At 43.4% G+C, this 21,933-nt stretch overlaps 1 protein-coding gene across 1 annotated transcript; it reads right to left on the reverse strand.

The window, feature by feature from the left end:
* LOC110271446 lies at positions 20,326 to 21,480 on the reverse strand. Its single transcript, XM_021122371.1, has one exon. The coding sequence runs from the start codon at positions 21,478 to 21,480 to the stop codon at positions 20,326 to 20,328; it is 1,155 nt and encodes a 384-aa protein (XP_020978030.1).

The raw sequence follows: 21,933 nt of genomic DNA on the forward strand, positions 1-21,933 counted from the left end.
GACTGCCCGGGCTGGCATTCTTATTCCTTTTGGATCCCCAAGTTAATAACTTGCACTATTGATGATTTCATGTTAGTTTTGCAACTTTTCTATCCTTCTGAATTATCATCAATCCACTGAAATTTTTGCCTAAATATGAGTTGATTATTCTTTAAATTTGTGAATTTATTGTTACCTAGGAAATATTTATCATGCCACTCACTTTAATTTTCTTTGTCCTAACTCACTGCTTTCCACTTTCTAACCTCCTTTTACTCCTAACCATTTTAACCTTCTCACTTCTCTTTTTGCTTTTAACCTAACTACTTTAACTTTTTAACTCAAGGCATGATTATTGTTTTTCCTAATTAACATGAATTCTACTTATATTATATTTTGGATTGTGATTTTTTTTCACCTCAGATTTTTCACTCAAATTCAGTCCAAAATGTACATATATTTAACTCATCTCATAATTCTACTGCTCGTTTGCCTTTATGCTTACATTGATAAATCCTATTTGCCTACTTGTTTTCCTGCTTTTGTTCTTTAATTATATCTTGCAATTTCTACTTTTCAGGATGTCTGACCCTCAGCGCAAAGAAAAAGGCAAAGCAACCACTGGCAAACAGAAAAGAGGCAAATCCTCTATGTCCATCCTCGACATTATGCATGATGACTCCTGGCGGGAAAAGCACTTTACCCCGCAGGAGAAGGCTGACCAACTCCTCCCTACCAATGATCCAGTTAAATTTGCAAACAGATACTGTGAGCTAAAGTATCCAGTGTTTGCCACTTCCAGGAACCTGTACCTGGAAAGAACTCTGAAAATTCCAGAAGAACTACAGCAGTACACCTCTGAACAGATAAAACAGAGAGGCTAGTTCTTCTTGGAGAGAAACTTGACAGAGGTCAATGCTTCTTGGGTCAGAGAGTTTCACTGCAACTATTTCAAGACTTCCCTAGATGCAGTGCACCTCAGAGGGAAACAGATTTTGGTCACTGAGGAAGCTATTGAGGACATCCTCCACCTTTAGCCTAAATTAGATCAGCCTGACAGTTACCAAAAGGCTGAAGAGGATATGCGCTTTATGAGATTTGACTGGGATGCTGTCAAGCAGAGGATAGCCCTTGATCCTACTGTCCCATGGGTCATGGGAAAGAACACAGTGATGCCTAAGGGAATCAAGCTGATTTATCTGAATGATGAGGCTCGGCTCTGGCACCAGATTCTGAGCAACTATGTGATGCCGAGCACTCATGAGACAGAGCTGCCCGCTGCTATGATCACCCTCATCTGGTGTGTGATGGAGGGTAAGGACTTGTATCTTCCACGTTTCATCCGGTACTATATGGTCAGGGTCCATGTCAGAGGCACTCTCCCTTTCCCTTATTTGGTCACCCAGCTAGGTCGTCGAGCTGACGTGCCTTGGGAGCTTGCTGATGAAAAGCCACCTGCTACAGACTGCAAGAAGATTATCCCTCACAGTAGGAAGTTTCAGGCTTTAGGTTACAGATCCCCATTCCTCACCGCTTCTGATGAGACAGCCACACCTTTAGCTACCCCTTCTTCATCCACTACTGCACCAGCTACCACCACTGCACCCCCGCCTGCCTCAGAGCCCATCTACCACTTCGTGCACCGCCTATTTCAGCAGCTGGACCAGATGGAGCGCCGCAACAAGCGGTGATATGAGAGATCTGAGCGTCGCAACAAGTGATGCTATGAGCACCTCAAGTTGATGATCCGATCCGGCGGCGACATCTCCTTCGAGCCTGACACCCCTTCTGATACATCTGAGGTGGAGGAGGATGATCACGAGGAGGAGGCACCTACCCAGGCTGAGCAGGCAGGACCAGAGCAGGCTGCGCCACAGCATGAGGAGCCACACCAGATTCAGGCCGCAGACCCAGAGATTCTTCTACAGTCAGCACCTCCACTGCAGCAGACAGATCCTCCTACACTTATCCAGTCTGCAGACCTTCAGGCTTCCACAGAGACACCAGCAGCCCATCCTTCCGGTGATGGCACTTCTTCACACCCAGCTTGAGTGAGCATCGAGGACGATGCTATATTTTAAGTGTGGGGAGGTCGCCATCCCTGGCTTATCTTTTTGGTGAACCACTACAGACTCTTTTTATCTTATTTTGTTTATTTTTCTGTATTTTTATTTTTATTTTTTCAGTACTTTCACATTGTTCTTTTGCTGTATTTCTACTTTATTTCCGCATTTTGTACTTTAGTTTATATCTTAGACATTTAGTTTAGTTTGAAATTCTAAACTTATTAGTTATAGAATATGTGGATTAATTAGTATAGTTTACCCTTTTAGCATATAATAGTTTGGTTTAATTGAAAATAAAGGAAGTAAACTAGAGACCTTAACAGAATCAAACATCCACACACCTTGTATATATAGCATTACATGTTAGTTAGTTAACAACATTTCATCAAGGAGGAACATTAAGATTTTAAAAGCCACCCTAAGATTTACATTGAGAATAATGGGAACTCTTAATTTCTACTTGCATGACATACATGACTGATATATGATTTTTGAGCTGGAGAACACACAGCCTGTGAGTTTTGAGCTTAATTGTATGGTTACATTCAAACCATAAATTTTATTTCTGTGTGTTTTGCCCTTCTTTTTCATTCTGGTGTTCTTTACTTTGTTTTAATCTATATGTCCAATATAGAATATAGATACATACCAAGAGATGATTGAGGCCATCATTTGGATTTTTCCTCACTTATCCCAAATTAGCCTACCTTGTACATCACCTTTGTTAGCCCCCTTGAGCTTTTTAATTCCCTCTTGTTCTATAACCGCATTACTAGCCTTAAGTAGAAAAACAAAATAAAAATCCCAAATTGAATCCTTGGTTAGCTTAAGATAGATATTGTGTACAATTTAAGAATAGGGAATTTTATGGGAACATGGGATGATAGAAACAAAGTAGGAATTTAAAAAGAATAAATTGTTTCAAGAACAAAATATTGGGAAGCATGCTCATGAGAAATCAAAACAATTGAATTACCATGTGCATTGATGAAAAAAAAACTTATTTAAAAATTTTCAGTATTTAAATAAGGGATATAAAAATTCCCCAATTGCAAAATAAAAATCAATGCACATGGGGGCAAAATTTCAAAATTAAAATTAATACATGAGCTTGCAATACAAAGTGGGAAAATTTGGGTCAATAGATAAAGGAACTTTAAAACTATATAAAGTATGTATGTTAGGTGAGATCTTAGACTAATCAAGGATTCACTTATTAGCTCACTTAGCCTTATACATATACCTTTACCTTTACCTTGACCCCATTACAACCTTGAAAAAGACCTTCTCTCTCCCTCTCTTACACTCTCTCTCTCCTAGCCCTCTTCCTCTCTCTATCTCTCTCTCTCTCTCCCTCTTCTCCTTTCCTCTCTCCCTCCTCTCTCTCTTTCTCTCTCTCTCTCTCTTAACATATATAAAATTAGATTTTACATTCTCTTTCTTTCCCTCTCTCCCTCTCTCTCTCTCTTTCTCTCCCTCTCTCTCCCTCCTCTCTATCTCTCTCTCTCTCTTTCTCTCTCTCCTTTTCTCCCTCCTCTCTATCTCTCTCTCTCTCTTTCTCTCTCTCCCTTCTCTCCTCTCTCTCTCTCCCTTTTCCTCTCTTTCTCATCTTCTCTCCCTCCTTTCTCTCCCTCCTTTCTCTCTCTCTCCTTCTTTCCATTTCTCTCTCTCTTTCCCCTCTCACTCTTCCTCTTCTCTCTCTCCCCTTTTCCTCTCTTTGTCTTCCTCTCTCTCCCCCCGTTTTTCTTTTCTCTCTCTCCCCATCTCTCTTCTTATCTTCCTCTCTCTCTCCCCTGCCCCTTTTTCTCCCCTACCCTTTCTTTCTCTCTCCCTTTTCTCCCTCTATCCCTTTCTCTCATTCTCTCTCCCCTATCCCTCTTCCTCTGTATCTCTCTCTCCCTCTCTCTCCTTCACTCTTCCCCTCCTCTCTCTCTCTCTATCTCTCTCTCCTTTCTCTTTCTCTCTCACTTTCTCTCCTTCCCTATTCCCCTCTTCTCTCTCTCTCCCTCTCTCTTTCTCTCTGTCTCTCTCACTTTCTCTCCCTCTTTCTCTTCCTCTCTCTCTCTTGTGCTGTTTCTTTCCCTCCCTTCTCTCTCTTTGTCTCTCTCCTCCTCCTCCTCTCTCTCTTTTTCCTATCTCTCCTTCTCTCTTATTTTTTTCTTTTTTCTCTCTCCCTCATTTCTCTCTTATTTTAGAGAAAAGAGGGGGGAGGAGAGAGAAGAGGGATATAGAGTGAGAGAAGGTTGAGAGAGAAAGAGAAAAGAGAGAAAGGAAGGGAAGAAAGAGGAGAAAGAGAGAGAGGAGGGCGAAGAAAGAGAGAGAAGAGAAGAGAGAAAGAAGGGAAGGGGGAGAGAGAAAGAGAGAAAAGGGAAAAAGTAGAGAGAGAGAGAGAGAGAGAAATAGGAAGAAAGAATGGAGGGAGAGAGAGAGAGAGGAGGGAGAAGAGAGAGAGAGAAAGAGAAGGGAAGAGACAGGGAAAAGAGGGGAGGGGGGGAGGGAGAGATGAGAAAAAAGAAAGAGAGGTAGAGAGAGCGAGAGGAAAAAGAGAGAGATGAGGGGAAGAAAGAGAAGAAGGAGAAAGAGAGAGAGAGAGAGAGAGAGAGGGGAAGAAAGAAGGGGGAGAGAGAGAGGTGGGAGAGGAGAGAGAAAAATAAAATGGGAGAGCGAGGAAAAGGAGGGGGAGAGAGAGAAAAGAAGAGAGAAGGGAAGAGAGAGAGAGGAAGGAATTGGGAGAGAGAGGGAGAAGAGGGAAAGGAGAGAGAGAGAGAAAGACGAAGAGAGATGGGAGGGGGAGAGAGAGAAAGTAAGGGGAAAAAAGAGGGAGAGAGAGAGAGAGGAGAGGGAGAAAGACTAAACTGAACCATAAAAACTGATTTTTAATAAACTGGTTTTCATAAAAACTATGGTTTCAGTTTAGTTTCAGTTCAGTTCAGTGAAACCAGTTTTTTTCCACACCCCTACTAGAGAGTAAACACAAAATCCAGTGAGGGTTCAATAGCTCATCACCATATATCTCTGCTTAATTGTTAATTGTCTTGCAAGTTTGTGAAATACTTTCACCCATCTCAATTGTAAAGGTGCTTTAACATTATCTAAGATTTGGCTATGCATATATGATTCCTTGAGGATATGAATTAATTTGACTACATGTAAGTTTTATATACAGTGCATAAAAACTAGAATTGCATGACTCATTTAGGTAGCTTGCATTTAGAGTAGATTGCATTGCATGAAATTTCACCACCTTACCTTATTCTTTATCTTGGATTTAGCATGAGGACATGCTATTGTTTAAGTGTGGGGAGATTGATAAACCCATATTTTATAATGTATTTTGTGCTCAATTTAAGTGATTTATTCAATCCTTCACCCACTTATTCATGTAAATTGCATGGTTTTACTTTCCCTTCCTTATTATGTGATATATGTGAAAAACATGTTTCCTATGCTTTAGAAATATTAAAATTAATCATCCTTTATTACCATTCGATGCCGTGATTTGTGTGTGTGCTTTCAGGCTTTATAGGGCAGGAATGACTTAAAGGATGGAAAAGAAACATACAAAAATGGAAGGAAAGCACAAAAATGGAGTTTTGAAGAAAAGGGCAGCGACGCGAACGCATGGACGACGCGGCCGCGTGCCCAGCGCGAAAAGGCAGCGACGCGAACGCGTGACTGACGCGGACGCGTGCCTTGAGCAAAAGCACAACTGACGTGGAAGCGTGCCTGACGCGACCGCGTGACCCACGCGGATGCGTGACAGACGCCACGTGCAGAAACTGCAGAAAACGCCTCCAGCTATTTCTGAAACCCTTTTGGCCCAGATCCGAGTCCAGAAAACACAGATTAGAGGTTATAAAGTGGGAAAATGCATCCATTCAAGAGGGGGCCTGCCGATTATTCACTTTTCATAATTTAGATGTAGTTTTTAGAGGGAGAGGTTCTCTCCTCTCTCTTAGGATTTAGGATTAGAATCCCTCTTAAAGGAATTAGGATTTCTTATTATTTCAACTTATTATTTCAACTTCCTCTCAGGTTCAATATTCCTTTTACTTTATATTTCTCTTTTACTTTCAGATACTTTAATGCTTTTATTTAATTACTTATGTTGCCAAATTCGCTTATGAACCATTCATGTTAGGATTTTATTTATTTAATATAAATTGAGGTATTTCAGATTTATGATTCTTATTTAGCTTTTTATATTCTTGGCTTTAATTGATTAACTGGAGGCTCTTGAGTTATCAAACTTATCGTGATTGTTAATTGTTATTTTTGCTAATTGAATTGAATTCCCCTAACTCTAGTCTTTCCTTAGGAGTTGGCTAGAACTTGAGGATCTAACTAATTAGTCCACTTGACTTTCCCTTGATTTCGTAAAGGTTAACTAAGTGGGATTAAAACTCAATTCTCATCACCATCGATAAGGATAACTAGGATAGGACTTCCAAATTTTCATACATTGCCAAGAGTTTTATTAGATATTAATTTATTAATTCCTGCAATTTATTTTCCTTGTTCAAACCTTTCAAAACCCAAAATTCTACCTTTTCCATAGCTAATAATAAGTCATACCTCCCTGCAATTCCTTGAGAAGACGACCCGAGGTTTAAATACTCGGTTATCAATTTTATTGGGTTTTTTACTTGTGACAAACAAAACTTTTGTAAGAAAGGATGATTGCTTGGTTTAGAAACTATACTTGCAACGAGAATTTATTCTGAATTCTAAACCGTCAATCATTCGCTCTTCAGTGCTACTTGTGAAGTTTGCTGAATGAGTGGTTCAATGAAGGGAGTTGGTTGAGTTGCTGGTGTATGAGGAGGATTTGCAGCAGCTGCAGTTGCAGGTGAACCAGATCCAGCAAGGGGTGAGTTGTTTGCAGAACCAGATCCATTAAGGGGTGACACAATTGTAGATCCAAATTCAGCAGCAAGAATATTTGGTGCAGGGGCTGATGCAACAACAGCCAATTTTTTAAATCATTCCATCACTAAACCCTTTAAATTATGGAGTATGAAATAGCAAAATATAGTTATACCTGTGAAACTAGTTGCTTTTCCTCTACTAAGTCCCACACCCCTCCCTCTGCCTCTCCCCCTTCCAGCAGATCCAGCAGCAGCAGTGCCATTCGTAGCAGCAGATTCAGCAGCAACAGTAGTTGGTGCAGAGGCTGATGGAACAAAAGTATAATGGTTAACACATTTCATAATAGAACAATTTCAATCGTCTAGTATGCAGCAACAAATCCTAAAATTACATGTGGCAACAGTTCCTCTTCCTTTGCCCCTTCCTCTACCCAGTCCCGCACCCCTTCCTCTGCCTCTCTCCCTTGCAGCAGCTCCAGCATCATGTGCACTATTTCCAGGTGCAGCTGAGTCAGTTGCAACATCAGATGCAGCAGCAGCGGGTTCAGGAGATGATGCAAGTTCAATCGAATCGAGGCAACATTACAAAAAGGAACTGGTGCAATCAACAATATGAAACAACAATAAAATAAGATGTACCTGAGACAATAGGATTTGGGCAGTGCCTCCTGTTGTGTCCATACTGGCCGCAATTGCTGCAAGTCACAGAGGTACCCGTCCTTTTGTACTTCGTTTGAGATCTATTTTCATCCGGTTCTCTAATCCACACCATTCTTGGTCGACCATGTTTAACCCTAAAAATTGGGGGTATGATGTTATCACAGTTCACTTTCGGCCACATGTTCTCTCCATTAATTGGAGCAATTGATTTCCCATATATTGCAAGGTATGCTGTTGGACTATAGTAGTTGCTACAATACTCTTCAGGATTATCACCCTTTTCAAAGATGGCACTGCATGCATGTGAGCATGGCATACCACTCAAATCCCAAAATCGACAGCTGCAAGTACCAGCTAACAGATCCACCACAAACCTTTCCATGATCATCCTATTTTTGTGATGTACCTCAAACTTCAGCTCACCTGCCCATCTAGCATTCCATTCCATGCTTCTGGTTGCAATGACATCCAACATCTTTTTTGGTTTAGGCAGAATGGATCCTTCATACTTCTCAGCCTTCTTCTTCTTTTCTGCAAATCTTGACATCCAGTAGCACCTGATCCTCTCAAACATCGTCAGAATGGGCTTGTCTCTTGCCTCAAGAATCCTGCCATTGAAAGCCTCTGATATGTTATTCATTAGCATATCACTCTTTGCCATAAACGTGAAATGGCTCTTTGTCCACAACTTTGGGTCTACTCCCATCAGTTTATCATAACAGTCTCTATTTTTCTCCTTGAGCAGATTCATTCTTCGCTCCCACTCTTCCACATAGATAGCTTTAGCAATGGATAGGATTAGATCCCTCAAAACTGTCCCTCCACCATATGCCTTCTTACAGTTGGCATACAGATGCCTTAAACATAATCTATGCTCAACAGAAGGTTCCATCTCAGCAAAAACTTGCATCAAACCCTAAAACAACAAAAACAACATAAGTCATATTATCAATGAAATAGTTAGGATCATAAGTCATATTATTCAATGAAATAGTTAGAATCATAAGTCATATTATCCTTACTTTTTGTTGATCTGACATGAAAATCCATCTTCTTGATTCACCGATATCATCCAGCAACAAATCAAGGAACCATCCCCAGCTGTCCTTTGTTTCCGCCTCCACTGCTGCAACCGCAATTGGAAAATAATTGTCATTAGGATCCCTCCCTACTGCAATTAGTAGCTGTTGACCATGGTCCCCTTTTAAGTGACACCCGTCCACTCCTATGATCGGTCTACAACCAGCCAAGAAGCCCTGCTTCACCGAATCAAGGCACATGTACATCCTCATGAATCGCGGTTGGTGTGTTAATAATGGCCTATCCACAATAATACTAAGCTTGGACCTCAGATTTGTCCTTAAAATCTCAGCACAATAATCCCTCAATTTGGCATATTGTTGTATGGCCCTTCCATGTACTTCTTCCCTTGCTTTTCTTCTTACCCAATAAGCCTTTCCAACACTAACATTTGCCATATACTTGTCCTGAATTGTTTGAATAATAGTGGCCAGCCGCATATCTTCTCCACGACTAATGTTGTTGACAATCTTTTTTTATATCCACTCACTAGAAGCAAGCCTACCACTATAACTTCTTCCACAGGTATGCTTGCCCTTCAAGGTTTTTATCCTAAAACAATCAGATCTTCCTACCTTACTTGCATAGCAAATCCACTTGCACTTTCCTTTTTGTCCCTTACACACTACTCTGCACCTCAACTTGTCGTTCTTCTTGTACCTAACGTCTCTCCCATTCAATAAGGCATGCTCCTTAATTGCATCTTTAAACTGGGACAGTGTTTTGAACTCCAACCCAACCTTAAACTCATACTCTCTACACATTTCTGCCTCATCATACTTAGGAAACCTTTTTTTCTTAATCATGTCATCAAAATCTCCCTCGTAACTATCTATGTCTTCAGTTTCATGACCATCCGAAATGTCTCCAATTTGTGCATCCATCTCTCCAGCAGCTTCATTATCCTCAGCACCCTTATCTGTTGTGCCTTCTTGATTTAGCGGGCCATTGAACCCACCAAACGCATTTGATTGTCCACCATCAGCACCATCCTCTACATCGAACCCAAAGTAATTCTCATGTTCACCATCATCAGCACTGTCATTAAACCTATCCTCTTCAGTAGAGGGTTCTGACTCAACATCGACTTCTACTTCTATCAGTCCACTATCTTCGCCTTCATCTGGGACATAATCTGGATCCATTGATGTGATTTCAACCCCATTACCTTCTCTGTAACCATCAACAGCATACACTATACCATGATTCACAGAATCAGTAACTAAAGCCCTAGCCATTCTAACGGCATCCCCATCTGACTTCAACTCTTTGAGACCTAACTTCAACTCTATTCCAGGTTCGTTCCACCATAGCTTGCATAACCCTTGTAGCCTAGACCCTTCAGCAAACTCACTATCTCTTGCAGAGACCATTCATCTAGTTCATAATACAAGTCTTCCACAACCAACCCACCTAAATATTCTAGTCCATGTCCCGTGTCAATAAATTTTTCTCCGTGATGGAGCTCTATTGTGAACTCTGATTCTCCCATTGCTACACAACAAAAAACGAAAAAATGTTGATGACTTTAACGCCATAACGTTCGACAACTTTTGGAAGAATGAAGAATGGAAAAAAGTGTAACTCATACCTTTGCAACAATGACGACAGCAGCTCCTTCGATAGAGGAGGCCACGAAAGACAATAACAAACCTCGATCACACAATGGTGGAATGCAAATGCGTTATCAAACAATCAGAAACTGAGATGGGGTGAAGAGGAAGGGTTTCTTTTGCCTCAGTGAAAAGGGAGGAAGAGCAAGGGTTAACTTTTCATTACTGAAGATCAAAGGTTATTCCTTTATTAAGGTAGGGGCATTTTTGACAATATAAAATAGGTAAATAGATTCAGGATTACAAAAAACGTTTGTAATTGGGTATATCCAATTTCGAAACGGAATATTCCGTTAACCCAAACGTTTTTTGTCACTGTAAAGACCCAATTAAAACAAAAAAATTAGTATAGGGACCCAATTAAAAGGAAAAAAACTATAGGAACCTAATTAAAAATTCGGCCAAACTATAGGGACCAACAGAGTAATTAAACCTATAAATAAATATGTAAACCAAATCTTTTTCTAGCATAGAGTCATTTTTTCCAAAAAAGCTTGCAAATAAGGTTTTCAAAATAAAATCACTTTTTCGTATATTTTTACAAGAACTTGGCGGAATCTCTCCTTAAAATAGACTTCACCACCCTCACAGGGTCCCTCACTTTCATCATTCCTTAACTTATCTCAATCCATACACTATTCTCAATTCATTCATCATTTTACCAAAACATACACATAATTTATTCACAACCATAGTTTTGACAATTCTCATCACAACCAGCTATAAATCAGAATCTTTAGCATTTTCAAACATTCAGGAAATCAAACACATTTTCATCAAATTCAATTATTTTCACAGTCATAAATTCAACACAAATTCGTCATTCAACTAGTCCAGACAGTCATAAATTATTTACAGTTACTCATTAAGCTTTTGAGCATTCATGAATTAAAAACTTTTAATTTAAAAACAAAACCCCTACCTCCGTACAGAATCAAAATCAATGAAAACTCTGGAGAAGTTTTCTGATCAAATTGTTAAAGAAAAAACATCAAAAATTGTCTATGCCTCCTAAAATTTTAATTGACCGAACTCAAGGAGAAGAGGAACTACGTTACTATCAACTTCTACCGGACAAATGTAATGCTAACGTATAAAGGAAGAGGATACAAACACTTTTATCGGATTAAATTTTTTATTAAAATTACGAATTTCAAGAAATCGAAGCAAAAATCGTGGAGGTGTCATGACTCTCCTTCAAAGACACTTGGTCTCTCACTTTCATTCCCTTTCCAAGTCTTAATTCAGTGATGATATTAAATAAATAAAAGGCATGATGGTGATTATTTGAGAATTTGTGGTGTTAAGGCGTAGGTGTCATGATAATATATATGTATAAAGGCATTAAAAGCCACGTTGCCAATTTATTTCTTTCCTTTTGCCTTAGTGGCTTTGGCTAAGTAAATGACTCCAAGAAAAAAATATGATTATATATGTATGCATAAGGCATATGAGCCATGTTTCAAATTTGCTTTCTTTACTCCCTTAAAGGTTTCGGCCAAATCTTTTTCCTTTATCCCCTTACCCAAAACTAATAATAATAATAATAATAATAATAATAATAATAATAATTCTTTTTGTATTTTATTTTATTTTATTTTTCATGAACAACTTATTATTTAATTTTCAAAAACTCGAGTTATTATATCTTATTCACCTTACAAAAATTTTTGCTTTCGAAAATTAATATAAGATAAAAAAAATTCATATCAACTCCACTTTCAAAAATATCAAAGAAAAGAAATAGAAAGGTTTGGCATGTTCAGTTTTTTAAATGTAAAAGAAATAATATATTATGAAGGTAACAAAAAAGGTATAGTGTGCTGCGGAGATTTAGAAAGATACTTTAGATTAGGCTCTAACAAGGATGCACAAAACAATGATAGGTAAACAATGATAAGGATGAATGTTCCAAAAGATTCAAGCAACGCATAGGAACATACTCAAACAAGGATATGCACGAACGATAAGGTATGGTTGGAATATAAATCAATTATAGCCAAGAAAGAAGTTCGAAACAAAGGATTCCACTGTAAGCAATCAAGAGAAAGTTGACATCAAACCACATTAGCACGAATAAGGATTATACGTTGAACGAACTAACCCCTAAAACTTAACTTCTAACATTTCCAAACCCCGTGATTCGCATACCTATTATTTCTATTTCGTCTATGATAGTCCATTAGTATTTCCGTATACACAAATCATCAGTATTAAGTTAGTCAGACCTAATACCATGAGAAATGCAACGGTCGACTAATAGCATTGATCAATAGATAGTCTTATTGCATGATAGCCACTCAGAGTATGCAGTGAAGTATAATTAGTCCATTCACAATGTTCTAACAGGAATGAACTGCTCTGATACCATAATGTAACACCCTAACTTTTAGCACCTCATGATAGTACTAAAAGTTCATGTGTTACTTACCTCTAAATCTTTTTAATTTATAATATCTTTATTTAATAACGAGCCTTTGAGAATACGAATTGGACTTTTATTTTAGAAACGGTGAGTCTGTACTTTAAACCTTTTATTCACAAAAATATATATACCCACATAGCATCATATACATAGACATAATCCAAGATTCTAAAAATACAAGTCCTACTCCTCTAAAAAGAATCAAAGACAATAAATGGCGAGGGAAAAGTTTAAGACTAGATCAAACACAGAAGATACGGATACATAGGTACATAAAGTTCTGATGTTCGGTCGCAGCTCCGCACCAAAGATTCCTGAACCTGTTGCTGAAAGAGAAATCTGTAGGGGGATGAGAACATCGTCCTCACATGTTCTTAATAGGAAAAGTGAATGTCGTAAAAGTAATAAACAAAATGCGAATAATTGACTTTACTCTATAAAATTATTCTTTTATCAACCCTTTGAAAATACTTTTTGTTCGTTACCTGGGTTCTCGGTAGGTGGTGACTAGGAGAGAGAGGAAGGTCCCGAGCGGGCGTGGAGCGCGTGCGGGCAACGTCGGAGGGCGGACGGAGCGGAGGGGTGGCCACCTGCAAGGACACTCCAACGATCAAGTCAGAGTCTGTACTGGGGGTGGCAGAATTAGGTAAGGGTGTGACGTATCTTGGGGGGAAAGTTGTCCTCTCCCCTTATATACCGTGCTGGGTGGGCCTGATGGCGACCTAGCCCATTAGTTGAGGTGTCGAGCTGTCTCCTTCCACGTGTGCGAGTCGTCCGTACTTAAGGTCGGTACTCTGGGTATCGACCCTGGGGATTCCGACCCGAATGGTGGCATGCTCAGCGTGGTTAGTTGGATCTCTGGGTCGGGCGTGGCCAACCGACCCGTAGGGATCTGTTATGATTTTTGGGCCTGGGTGGGGCAGTGCCTCGACCCAACGACTTCTTGGGCTGGGCTAACAGCCTGTAACAGTGCCCCCAACGCACCGGCCTCGAGGTCTGGGCCTCGTGGCTGGGCGCATTTGTCTTACTAAGGCGGTGGATTTTCTTCTTTCTCGGTGGCTCGTTGGTGTCGTTTTGCTTTCTTTGCGTTTGATCGCTTCGATTTTTGTGTTGCTTTCTTGGTTTTGGTGCTGGGCATTAAATATCCATCATTTCATTGATTTGAGATTTTGGGTGAAATGGCAAATATGCCCTTGTCTTTTGGCGCTCTTCCTTGGCGTTTACGCTCTCCTCCCTTTATTTTCATTTTGTAACCCCCTCTTTTTTTACTTTTTCCTTCTCTTCTCCCCTACTTTCTTCCGTTGTTGCTGCTCCTACTTCTACTGCTGCTGGTGCTTCAATCGTTCTTGCTCCCTGTCCGTTCCTTGCAAATTCTGTTTCTCCTGGTAAGCTTTCATGGCTTTCCTCTTATTTTGGTTGTTATTTCTTTATCTTTCGTGTATTTGCTTTACGTGTGCTTGGGTCTTTTTGTTTTTTGCTTTTAGAGGGGGTACCACTGGGTTTTGTGTTTCTGGGTTTTCCTGTGTTTTTGCTCATGTTTCTGGGCTAGTACAGGGGGGTTAGGGGGAGATTCGTATTTTTCTTTTTGCTTTCCTGTTTTGAGGGTTCCCGACTTCTCGTGTTGACTAAGTGGTGCCCCCGCTGTAGGTATGGCCGAGCGTCTTGCTTCTTCGAGTCAGGCTCAGCGCCCTTTGGCTGACTTCGTCGACCACTACGCTTGGGTCTCCTCCGACGTGAAGGATACTCCTTCTAAGATGACAAAGGAGTGGCTCCAGAAGTTATGACAATCCGGGCTCTTATGCGGAGGGGGTCCCAAGGAGGCGCTTTATCAGGTTTATGTCCCTGCTGGTCGGGAGCGTGTCTGCCAAAAGAACTTGGCTTCTCCCACGGTTGTTGATTGGCTGTGGGTTTACGAGCCTATGTTCACGACTTTGGGGCTTCGTCTACCCTTTTCTTCTTTTGTTATGAACTTATTGAGTCACTGCGACGTTGCGCTGTCGTAGCTTCATCCGAATAGTTGGGCCTCCATCCATTGCTTTGAGAGGGTCTGCGAGTATCTCTTCCTTCTTACGAACCCTTCTAGTCAGGGGAAGGCTAAGAAGGGTTATATGTCTTTTAGGGCCCAACGGGGGAGCAGAATTTTTGGCCTCTTTGAGGATTCTTTCCATGGTTTTAAGTCTGCCTTTTTTAAGGTTAGACCGGCCGAAGGTCATCAGCCTTTTTGGCTCACGGTTGAGGGGGCTCGGCGGATCCCGACCTACTAGAGTTTTGGTGCGGGGTCTGATTATCTTATAAAGGTGTCTTATGACTGGCTGAGCTCGAAAGATCGCAATATCGTTGATATTCTGTTGGCCATTTTTGGCAAAAAGAACCTTAATCCTCGTGTGTTGATGGGAGACCGGGAGGGCGGTCGAATGTATGTTGGTGGGTTACCTTCCCTTTGAGCTTTTCATGTTTTATTTTTCTATTGGTGATACCTTTCTCTTTCCTTTTGCTCGCAGTTTCTATGGCTAGCGGGAAGAAGACCTTGGCTGACTTGATGAGCCTCATCAAGGGGAACGAAGAGGGTGAGGGTGATTCTCCGCCGACTCCCTCAGTGAGCCAGAAGCAAGGGGAAGCTGGGGAGGCTAGTGGTCGGGTGGATGGGGCTGACCCGGTTTATCGGGAAAGCGCTGTTTCTACCGAGAAAGTTGAGAGGTCTGCTAGCGTGGAGACTGAGATTTTTGAGGAAGATTTTGGTGATGATGAACTGAGGGTTGTGGGTAATCCTAAGAAGAGGAAGCGGGATACCGAAAAGGCCCTCTCGGTTATGGAGAAAAATTTTGATGCTAGGGGCTTTATCGAGTCCCAGCTGCTCCCTGGCACCGAGGATTTTTTCCACGAGATCGATCTCTCTGGGCAGGCCAGGTAGATTTATCGCAGTCTTCTTCGTGCTGCTGCCATTGCCAAGAAAGTGGAGCCTGTTTTGGGCAACTATCATGCCATGGAGGTTAAGCTTCGGAACTCCCAAAAAGATTTGACGGACTCACGATCTCGGGAGGAGTTTTTGAAGGTGAAGTTGTCTGATCATGAGAAGAAGGCTGAAGAGGACACCAAAGAGATTAACAGGCTGTTGGATCAGGATATGGCTTTAATAAAGGACATGAATACCTCTCGAGGTGAGACTGTGGCCATGAAGAAAAGGGTTGAGGAGTTGGAGGAGAAGCTGAAGTTGGTGGAGAGCTCGGCGGAGGCGGTGTCTCGGGAGATGTCTGCTCTGAAGAAAAGGAACAAAGATCTTGCGAAAGGAGCTCGCGATGCCGTTAAGCTGATTGAGGAAGGGATAAAGCTTCAGGTGGCTGTGCTGGCTCCCGATCTTGACCTCTCTCAAGTTGGCGCGATAAAGACTGTGGAGGGTGGGAAGATTGTTGATATTCTTTGAGCATTTGGAAAATTCCCGACTTCTCTTGCTTTCCTTTTGTAATTTGTTTTTGTTTTGGGGCTTACTTAGTAGGCGCCCTTTGGTTGTATTTGAACACTTCTTTTTGCTTTTGCTTAAGCGCTATTTTGGTTATTGTTGGTTTTTATTCAGGCCGTCGTGGCTTTGCTTTTATTTTTTGCTTGCTCGGGCCGCCGCGGCCTTTTGTTTAACCATTTATCATGGTGCTTACTACTTGAGTCGATTTGTTTTCGTTTGGTCCCTTATGGTTCCCGGGGTGATCAGTCCCGAGTTACCGTTAGGTCGACCGTTTGCCTTTTTCGCCACGCTTTTTATTTGAGACTTGCAAAGAGAAAACTTGCAAAAAGTAAAACTTACTATTTTGTTAGACAAGGAAATAATGTAACGCGTAAATAAATGAAGGGTAAAAGATAATGATTTGTATAAGACATAAAAGGAGGAGGAGGAAGTAAATGAAGGGTAAAAGATAATGATTTGTATAAGACATAAAAGGAGGACGTGGGGGTGGAACCCAGAGGGGGGTTGGGGTCGCGTGATCGCCCCTTCTTATGAGTAGAACCTTCTGAGGTTTGCCATGTTCCATGTTCTCGGTATCTCGTTCCCATCCAGTTTTTCTAGCTTGTAGCCCCTTTTGCCAAGGACTTCTTTTACTCTGTAGGGTCCTTTCCAGTTCGTGACTAGCTTGCCTTCTCCCGGTGTTGGTGGTCCTATGTCGTTACGTCGTAGAACCAAGTCGCCTTCTCCCAAGCTCCTTTTTAATACTTTGCCATTGTATTTGAGGGCTACTCTCTGCTTTATTGCTGCTTCTGCTAGGTGTGCCATTTGCCTTGTCTCGTCGGCTAGGTCTTTCTCGATCGCCTCGCTTCCTCCTCCGAGGAGTAGCCTCGGGCTTGGCTCCCCGACTTCGATTGGGATGACTGCGTCGACCCCGTATGTGAGTCGGAAGGGGGTTTCGCCAGTGGATGATTGGGGGGTGGTCCTATATGACCACAGTACTGAGGCTAGTTCGTCTGCCCATAAGCCTTTCTTCCCTTCGAGTCGCTTTTTTAGCCCCTTTAGGATGACTTTGTTGGCTGCTTCGACCTGGCCGTTGGTTTGGGGGTGTTCGACTAAGGAGAACTTCTGTTTGATCCTTAGTCCTTCTAGAAATCCTTTGAACTTTTTATCGGTGAATTGTGTCCCGTTGTCCGATATGATGGCTTCCGGGATCCCGAACCTTGTGATCACCTGCTTTCACATGAACTTTTGGCAATTTGCTGCGGATATGTTGGCTAGTGGCTCTGCTTCTACCCATTTGGTGTAATAATCTATGGCCACTATCAAGTACTTCACTTGCCCGGGTCCTGGTGGGAATGGTCCCAAGAGGTCGACCCCCCATTGGGCGAAAGGTCGGGGAGCCATCATTAGACTGAGCTCCTCGGGAGGTGCTTTGTGGAAGTTGGCGTTCTCCTGGCACTTTTTACATTTTCTCACAAACTCCTGGACATCTGACATCATTGTGGGCCAGTAGTATCCTGCCCTGATGATCTTTCTTGCTAGAGATCTTCCCCCGATGTGGTGACCACAACATCCTTCGTGTACCTCCCTTAGGACGTAGTCCGTCTGGTCGGGGCATAAGCACTTAAGTAGGGGCTGGTGGAGCCCTCGCTTGTATAGCTGTCCTTGTATGATTGTGTACTTTGGAGCTTCCCTTTTAACAGATTCCGCTTCCTTTTGGTCGGGGGGTGTTTCTACATGCTCCAGATATCGGGAGATGGGGTCTATCCATGAGGACAGATTTGGTGCTTGAGTCGTGCACATGATGATTGCAGGTTCCGTTGCTAGCCCTTGGATCAAAGATCTATTCCCCGCGCCGGGTTTGGTGCTTGCAAGCTTGGAGAGGAGGTCGGCTCGGGCATTCCTTTCTCTGGGAACGTGTTGGATTGTGACTTCTTTGAAGCTTTTGCATAGCTCTCTTACCTTTTCCAAGTATTTTTGTAGCAGTGTGTCCCTGGCTTGGTAGCTGTCGTTTACTTGGGAGGTGACGATTTGGGAGTCGCTGCTAACTTCTACTCTTGATGCTCCGACTTCTTTGGCTAGCATTAGTCCCCCTATTAAAGCTTCATACTCGGCTTGGTTGTTTGAGACTGGGAATTTGAACTTGATGGATTGTTCGTAGGCTACTCCTGTCGAGTTCTCGAGGATAATTCCAGCCCCTCCGAACGCTTGGTTGGATGCTCCGTCAATGTGGAGCTTCCACCGTGTGCTCGGTATGTTGGGGGGCTTCTCCTGTGACCTCAACGAGGAAGTCTGCCATGGCTTGGACTTTGATTGCTTGCCTTGGTTCGTACTGTAAATCGTATTGGGAGTGCTCCACTGCCCATGCCATCATTCTTCCCGCCAGGTCGGATTTTTGGAGGACTTGTCGGATGGCTTGATCGGTTCTCAAGACGATTGTGTGCCCTTGGAAGTATTGTTTTAGTCTTCTTGACGAAACTAATAGGGCGTAGGCTAGCTTTTCCAACTTGGTGTACCTCGTCTCTGCCCCTTGAAGTATTTTGCTGATGAAGTATATTGGGTGCTGGGTCTTGTCCTCTTCCCTGACTAGGACCGCCGCCATTGCTTGCATGGTCACAGCCAAGTACAAGTATAGGGGCTCTCCTTCTCTAGGCTTGCTGAGTACGGGAGGTTCCGAGAGTATCCTCTTAAAATGGTTGAATGCCTCTTCACATTCCTGTGTCCATTCAAAGGTGATTCCTTTCTTCATTAGGTTGAAGAATGGGGTGGCCCTTTCAGCCGAGGCTCCGAGGAACCGAGATAGGCTGTGAGCTTCCTGGTGAGCCGTTGTACATCTTTGATGCACCCAGGGCTTGTCATTTTGAGAACGGCTTCGCACTTGTCTGGGTTGGCTTCTACCCCTCTCTGGGTTATCATGAATCCTAAAAATTTTCCTGCTTCCATGGCGAATGCGCATTTGAGTGGATTGAGTCGCATTTTGAATTTCCTTAATGCTCTGAAGACGGCCTGGAGGTCATTTATCAAATTGCTCGGCTCTGCTGTTTTTACCAGGATGTCGTCAACATATACCTCTACCGTCTTACCGATGAGGTCGTGAAAGACTCTACTCATCAGCCTTTGGTAGGTGGCCCCTGCGTTCTTCAGTCCAAAGGGCATTACCTTGTAGCAGTAGGTGCCCCCTGGTGTAATGAAGGTTGTCTTGTCCTCGTCAGGTCGGTGCATCGGGATTTGATTGTAGCCGGAATAGGCATCTATGAAGCTGAGGAAACGATATCCCGCTGCCGAGTCCACTAGGGTGTCAATGTTGGGGAGGGAAAATGAGTCTTTTGGACATGCTTTGTTCAGGTCGGAGTAGTCTACGCACATCCTCCATTTCCCACTGGCTTTCTTGACTAAGACAACATTGGATAGCCATGTTGAGTACTCGAGTTCCTTGATGAACCCTGCTTCTAGTAGTCCTGCTGTTTGCTTAGCGACTTCCTCCGCCCTTTCTTGTGACATCTTTCTTCGCTGCTGGGCTATTGGTTTGGCTTCGGGCTTTATGGCTAGCCGGTGAGACATGACTTCGGGATCTAACCCTGGCATGTCTGATGGGCTCCATGCGAAGAGGTCGCTGTTTGCCCTTACGACTTCTATGAGGGGGCCCTTGAGTTCATGGGGTAGGTTTCTATTAATGAAGGTAAATTGTTCTGCTGACTTCCCTATCTGGAATTTCTCCATGTCCCCTTCTGGTTCGGGTCTTGGTTTGTCCTCCATCCTGACGTCCAGATCTGCTAGGAACATGCCAGCTGCCTTCTTGGATTCTTTCCTTAAGGAGAGACTGGCGCTGTCGCAGGCGACTGCCATTTCTAGGTCTCCCCTTATGGAGCTAATCGTTCCCTTGTCCGTTATGAACTTCATTGTTAGGAACTTGGTGCATATTATAGCTGAGAATTCATTGATAGTTTTCCTCCATAGGATGATGTTATAGGCGGTGGAGTCTCTAAGGACTACGAAGTCTGCCATAACCGACTTCCTGGCGTCGCCAGTTCCTAGGCTGATTGGGAGAGAGATCGTCCCGTCGGGTTTGATGTAGTTATCACCAAGTCCCATGACTCCGTGTTGGTGACTTTTGAGGTCGGATTCCCTGAGTCCCATGGCGTTGAACACGTTCCTGAATAGGATGTTTGAGTCGGCTCCCGTGTCGACGAGGATGCGCCTAACTAGCCCTATTCCGACCATCGCTGTAACTACCATGGGGGGGGAGGGTTTCGGGGAGGTCATTGAACCATTTGTCTTCCAGGCCGAATGATATCGTGGGGAGCCTCTTGCTGGCGGCGGGGCTGTCCGTCGAGATGGAGAGCACCCGGGAGTCCTTTCTTGTTGCCGACTTAGATTTGGGGGGACTATCTCGTCCGACTACAATGTTAACTACAAAAGCTGGGGGGTTACTGGCATCCCCTGGGGGTTCTTGTCTTGGTTTGACAGCCTGGTTTCGGTCTTCCTCGGAGCGTTCCCTTTCTCGCCTCCTCGGCTCCCTGATGAGTCGGGAGAATTCACTCAGTTTCCCCTCTCTGATGGCCTGTTCCAAGGCATCCTTGAGGTCGAAGCAGTCTTGTGTTTTGTGACCAAACCCCTTGTGGTAATCGCAGTAAAGGCTTTTGTTACCTCCCGTTCTCTCTTTCAGGGGCCTAGGTCTGGATAGGATTCCGTTGTCTGTGATTTGCTGGTAGACTTCCACTATGGGCGCCGTAAGTGGCGTGTAGTTCGTGAACCTTCCTACCCGTGGTTGCTTGGGTAACTTGTTTAGGGTGCCGTCTCTAGGAACTTCTTTGTACCTTTCGGTCTGATGCGCCTGCCGAGCTGGCGGGTTGGGGGGTTGGCGTTTATTGGCTGCGACGACCTGGCTAACCGCTTCATCATTAATGTATTCTTTGGCTATGCTTTGGATTTCCTGCATGGTCCATACAGGCTTGGTTGTTAGGTATTTTCTAAAGTCTTCATTCAGCAGGCCATTTGTTAGGCATAGGCTAGCGACTGAGTCCGTGAGGCCGTCGATTTTTAGACATTCGTCGTTAAATCTGTCCAGGAATTTCCTGGTCGGCTCACCGGGTTTTTGGGTAACCCCTAACAAGTTAATCGGGTGCTTCGCTTTGGCTATGTGTGTCGTGAACCGTGATAGAAACTTCTGGGATATGTCTGCGAAGGTCGTGATGGATCCTTGTGGGAGAGTGTTGAACCATCGGATCGCCGGGCCGGCCAGGGTTACGGGAAACGCTCGGCACCTAACAGCGTCGCCTACTCCTTCCAGATTCATCCTTGCTTCAATAGCTGTGACATGTTCCTGGGGGTCCTTGGTCCCATCATATCTCATGTCCGTCGGCTTGTCGAAGTTTCTCGGGAGCCGGACCTTGAGAATTGAGGGGTGAAAAGGGGTTGCTCCGATGATGATGGGATCTTCTTGTCTCCTGGCCTCTTCTTTCTGGAACTGCCAACGGCTTTCCGACTTGCTTCGAGTGGGTCTGGAAGTTGCTTGTGTATGCGCCTCTTCGTGCCTTGTTAGGCTTCTACCTTGGCTATCGTGCGCACGGAAGGGGGAGCGGGTGTGGGCGTGGGACCGGCTGACACCGCCGTGTGAGCGGCTGGCGTTTCCCTCGGATTGGTCCCTCGCCGCCAATTTCTGCTCGAGGTTCTGTACCCTGTGCCTAAGCTCTTACATGATCTTGGCGCTGTCAGCCCTCGTTCCCCCGAATGGACGTCTTTTGGGAGTCTGGGTATACATTTGGTTGGGCTGAACGGATGGTCTCGGGTGCTCGGCAGCGTAGGC

This window comes from Arachis ipaensis, chromosome B04 (assembly GCF_000816755.2).
Source record: "Arachis ipaensis cultivar K30076 chromosome B04, Araip1.1, whole genome shotgun sequence".
In the NCBI taxonomy this organism is placed as follows: Eukaryota; Viridiplantae; Streptophyta; class Magnoliopsida; order Fabales; family Fabaceae; genus Arachis; species Arachis ipaensis.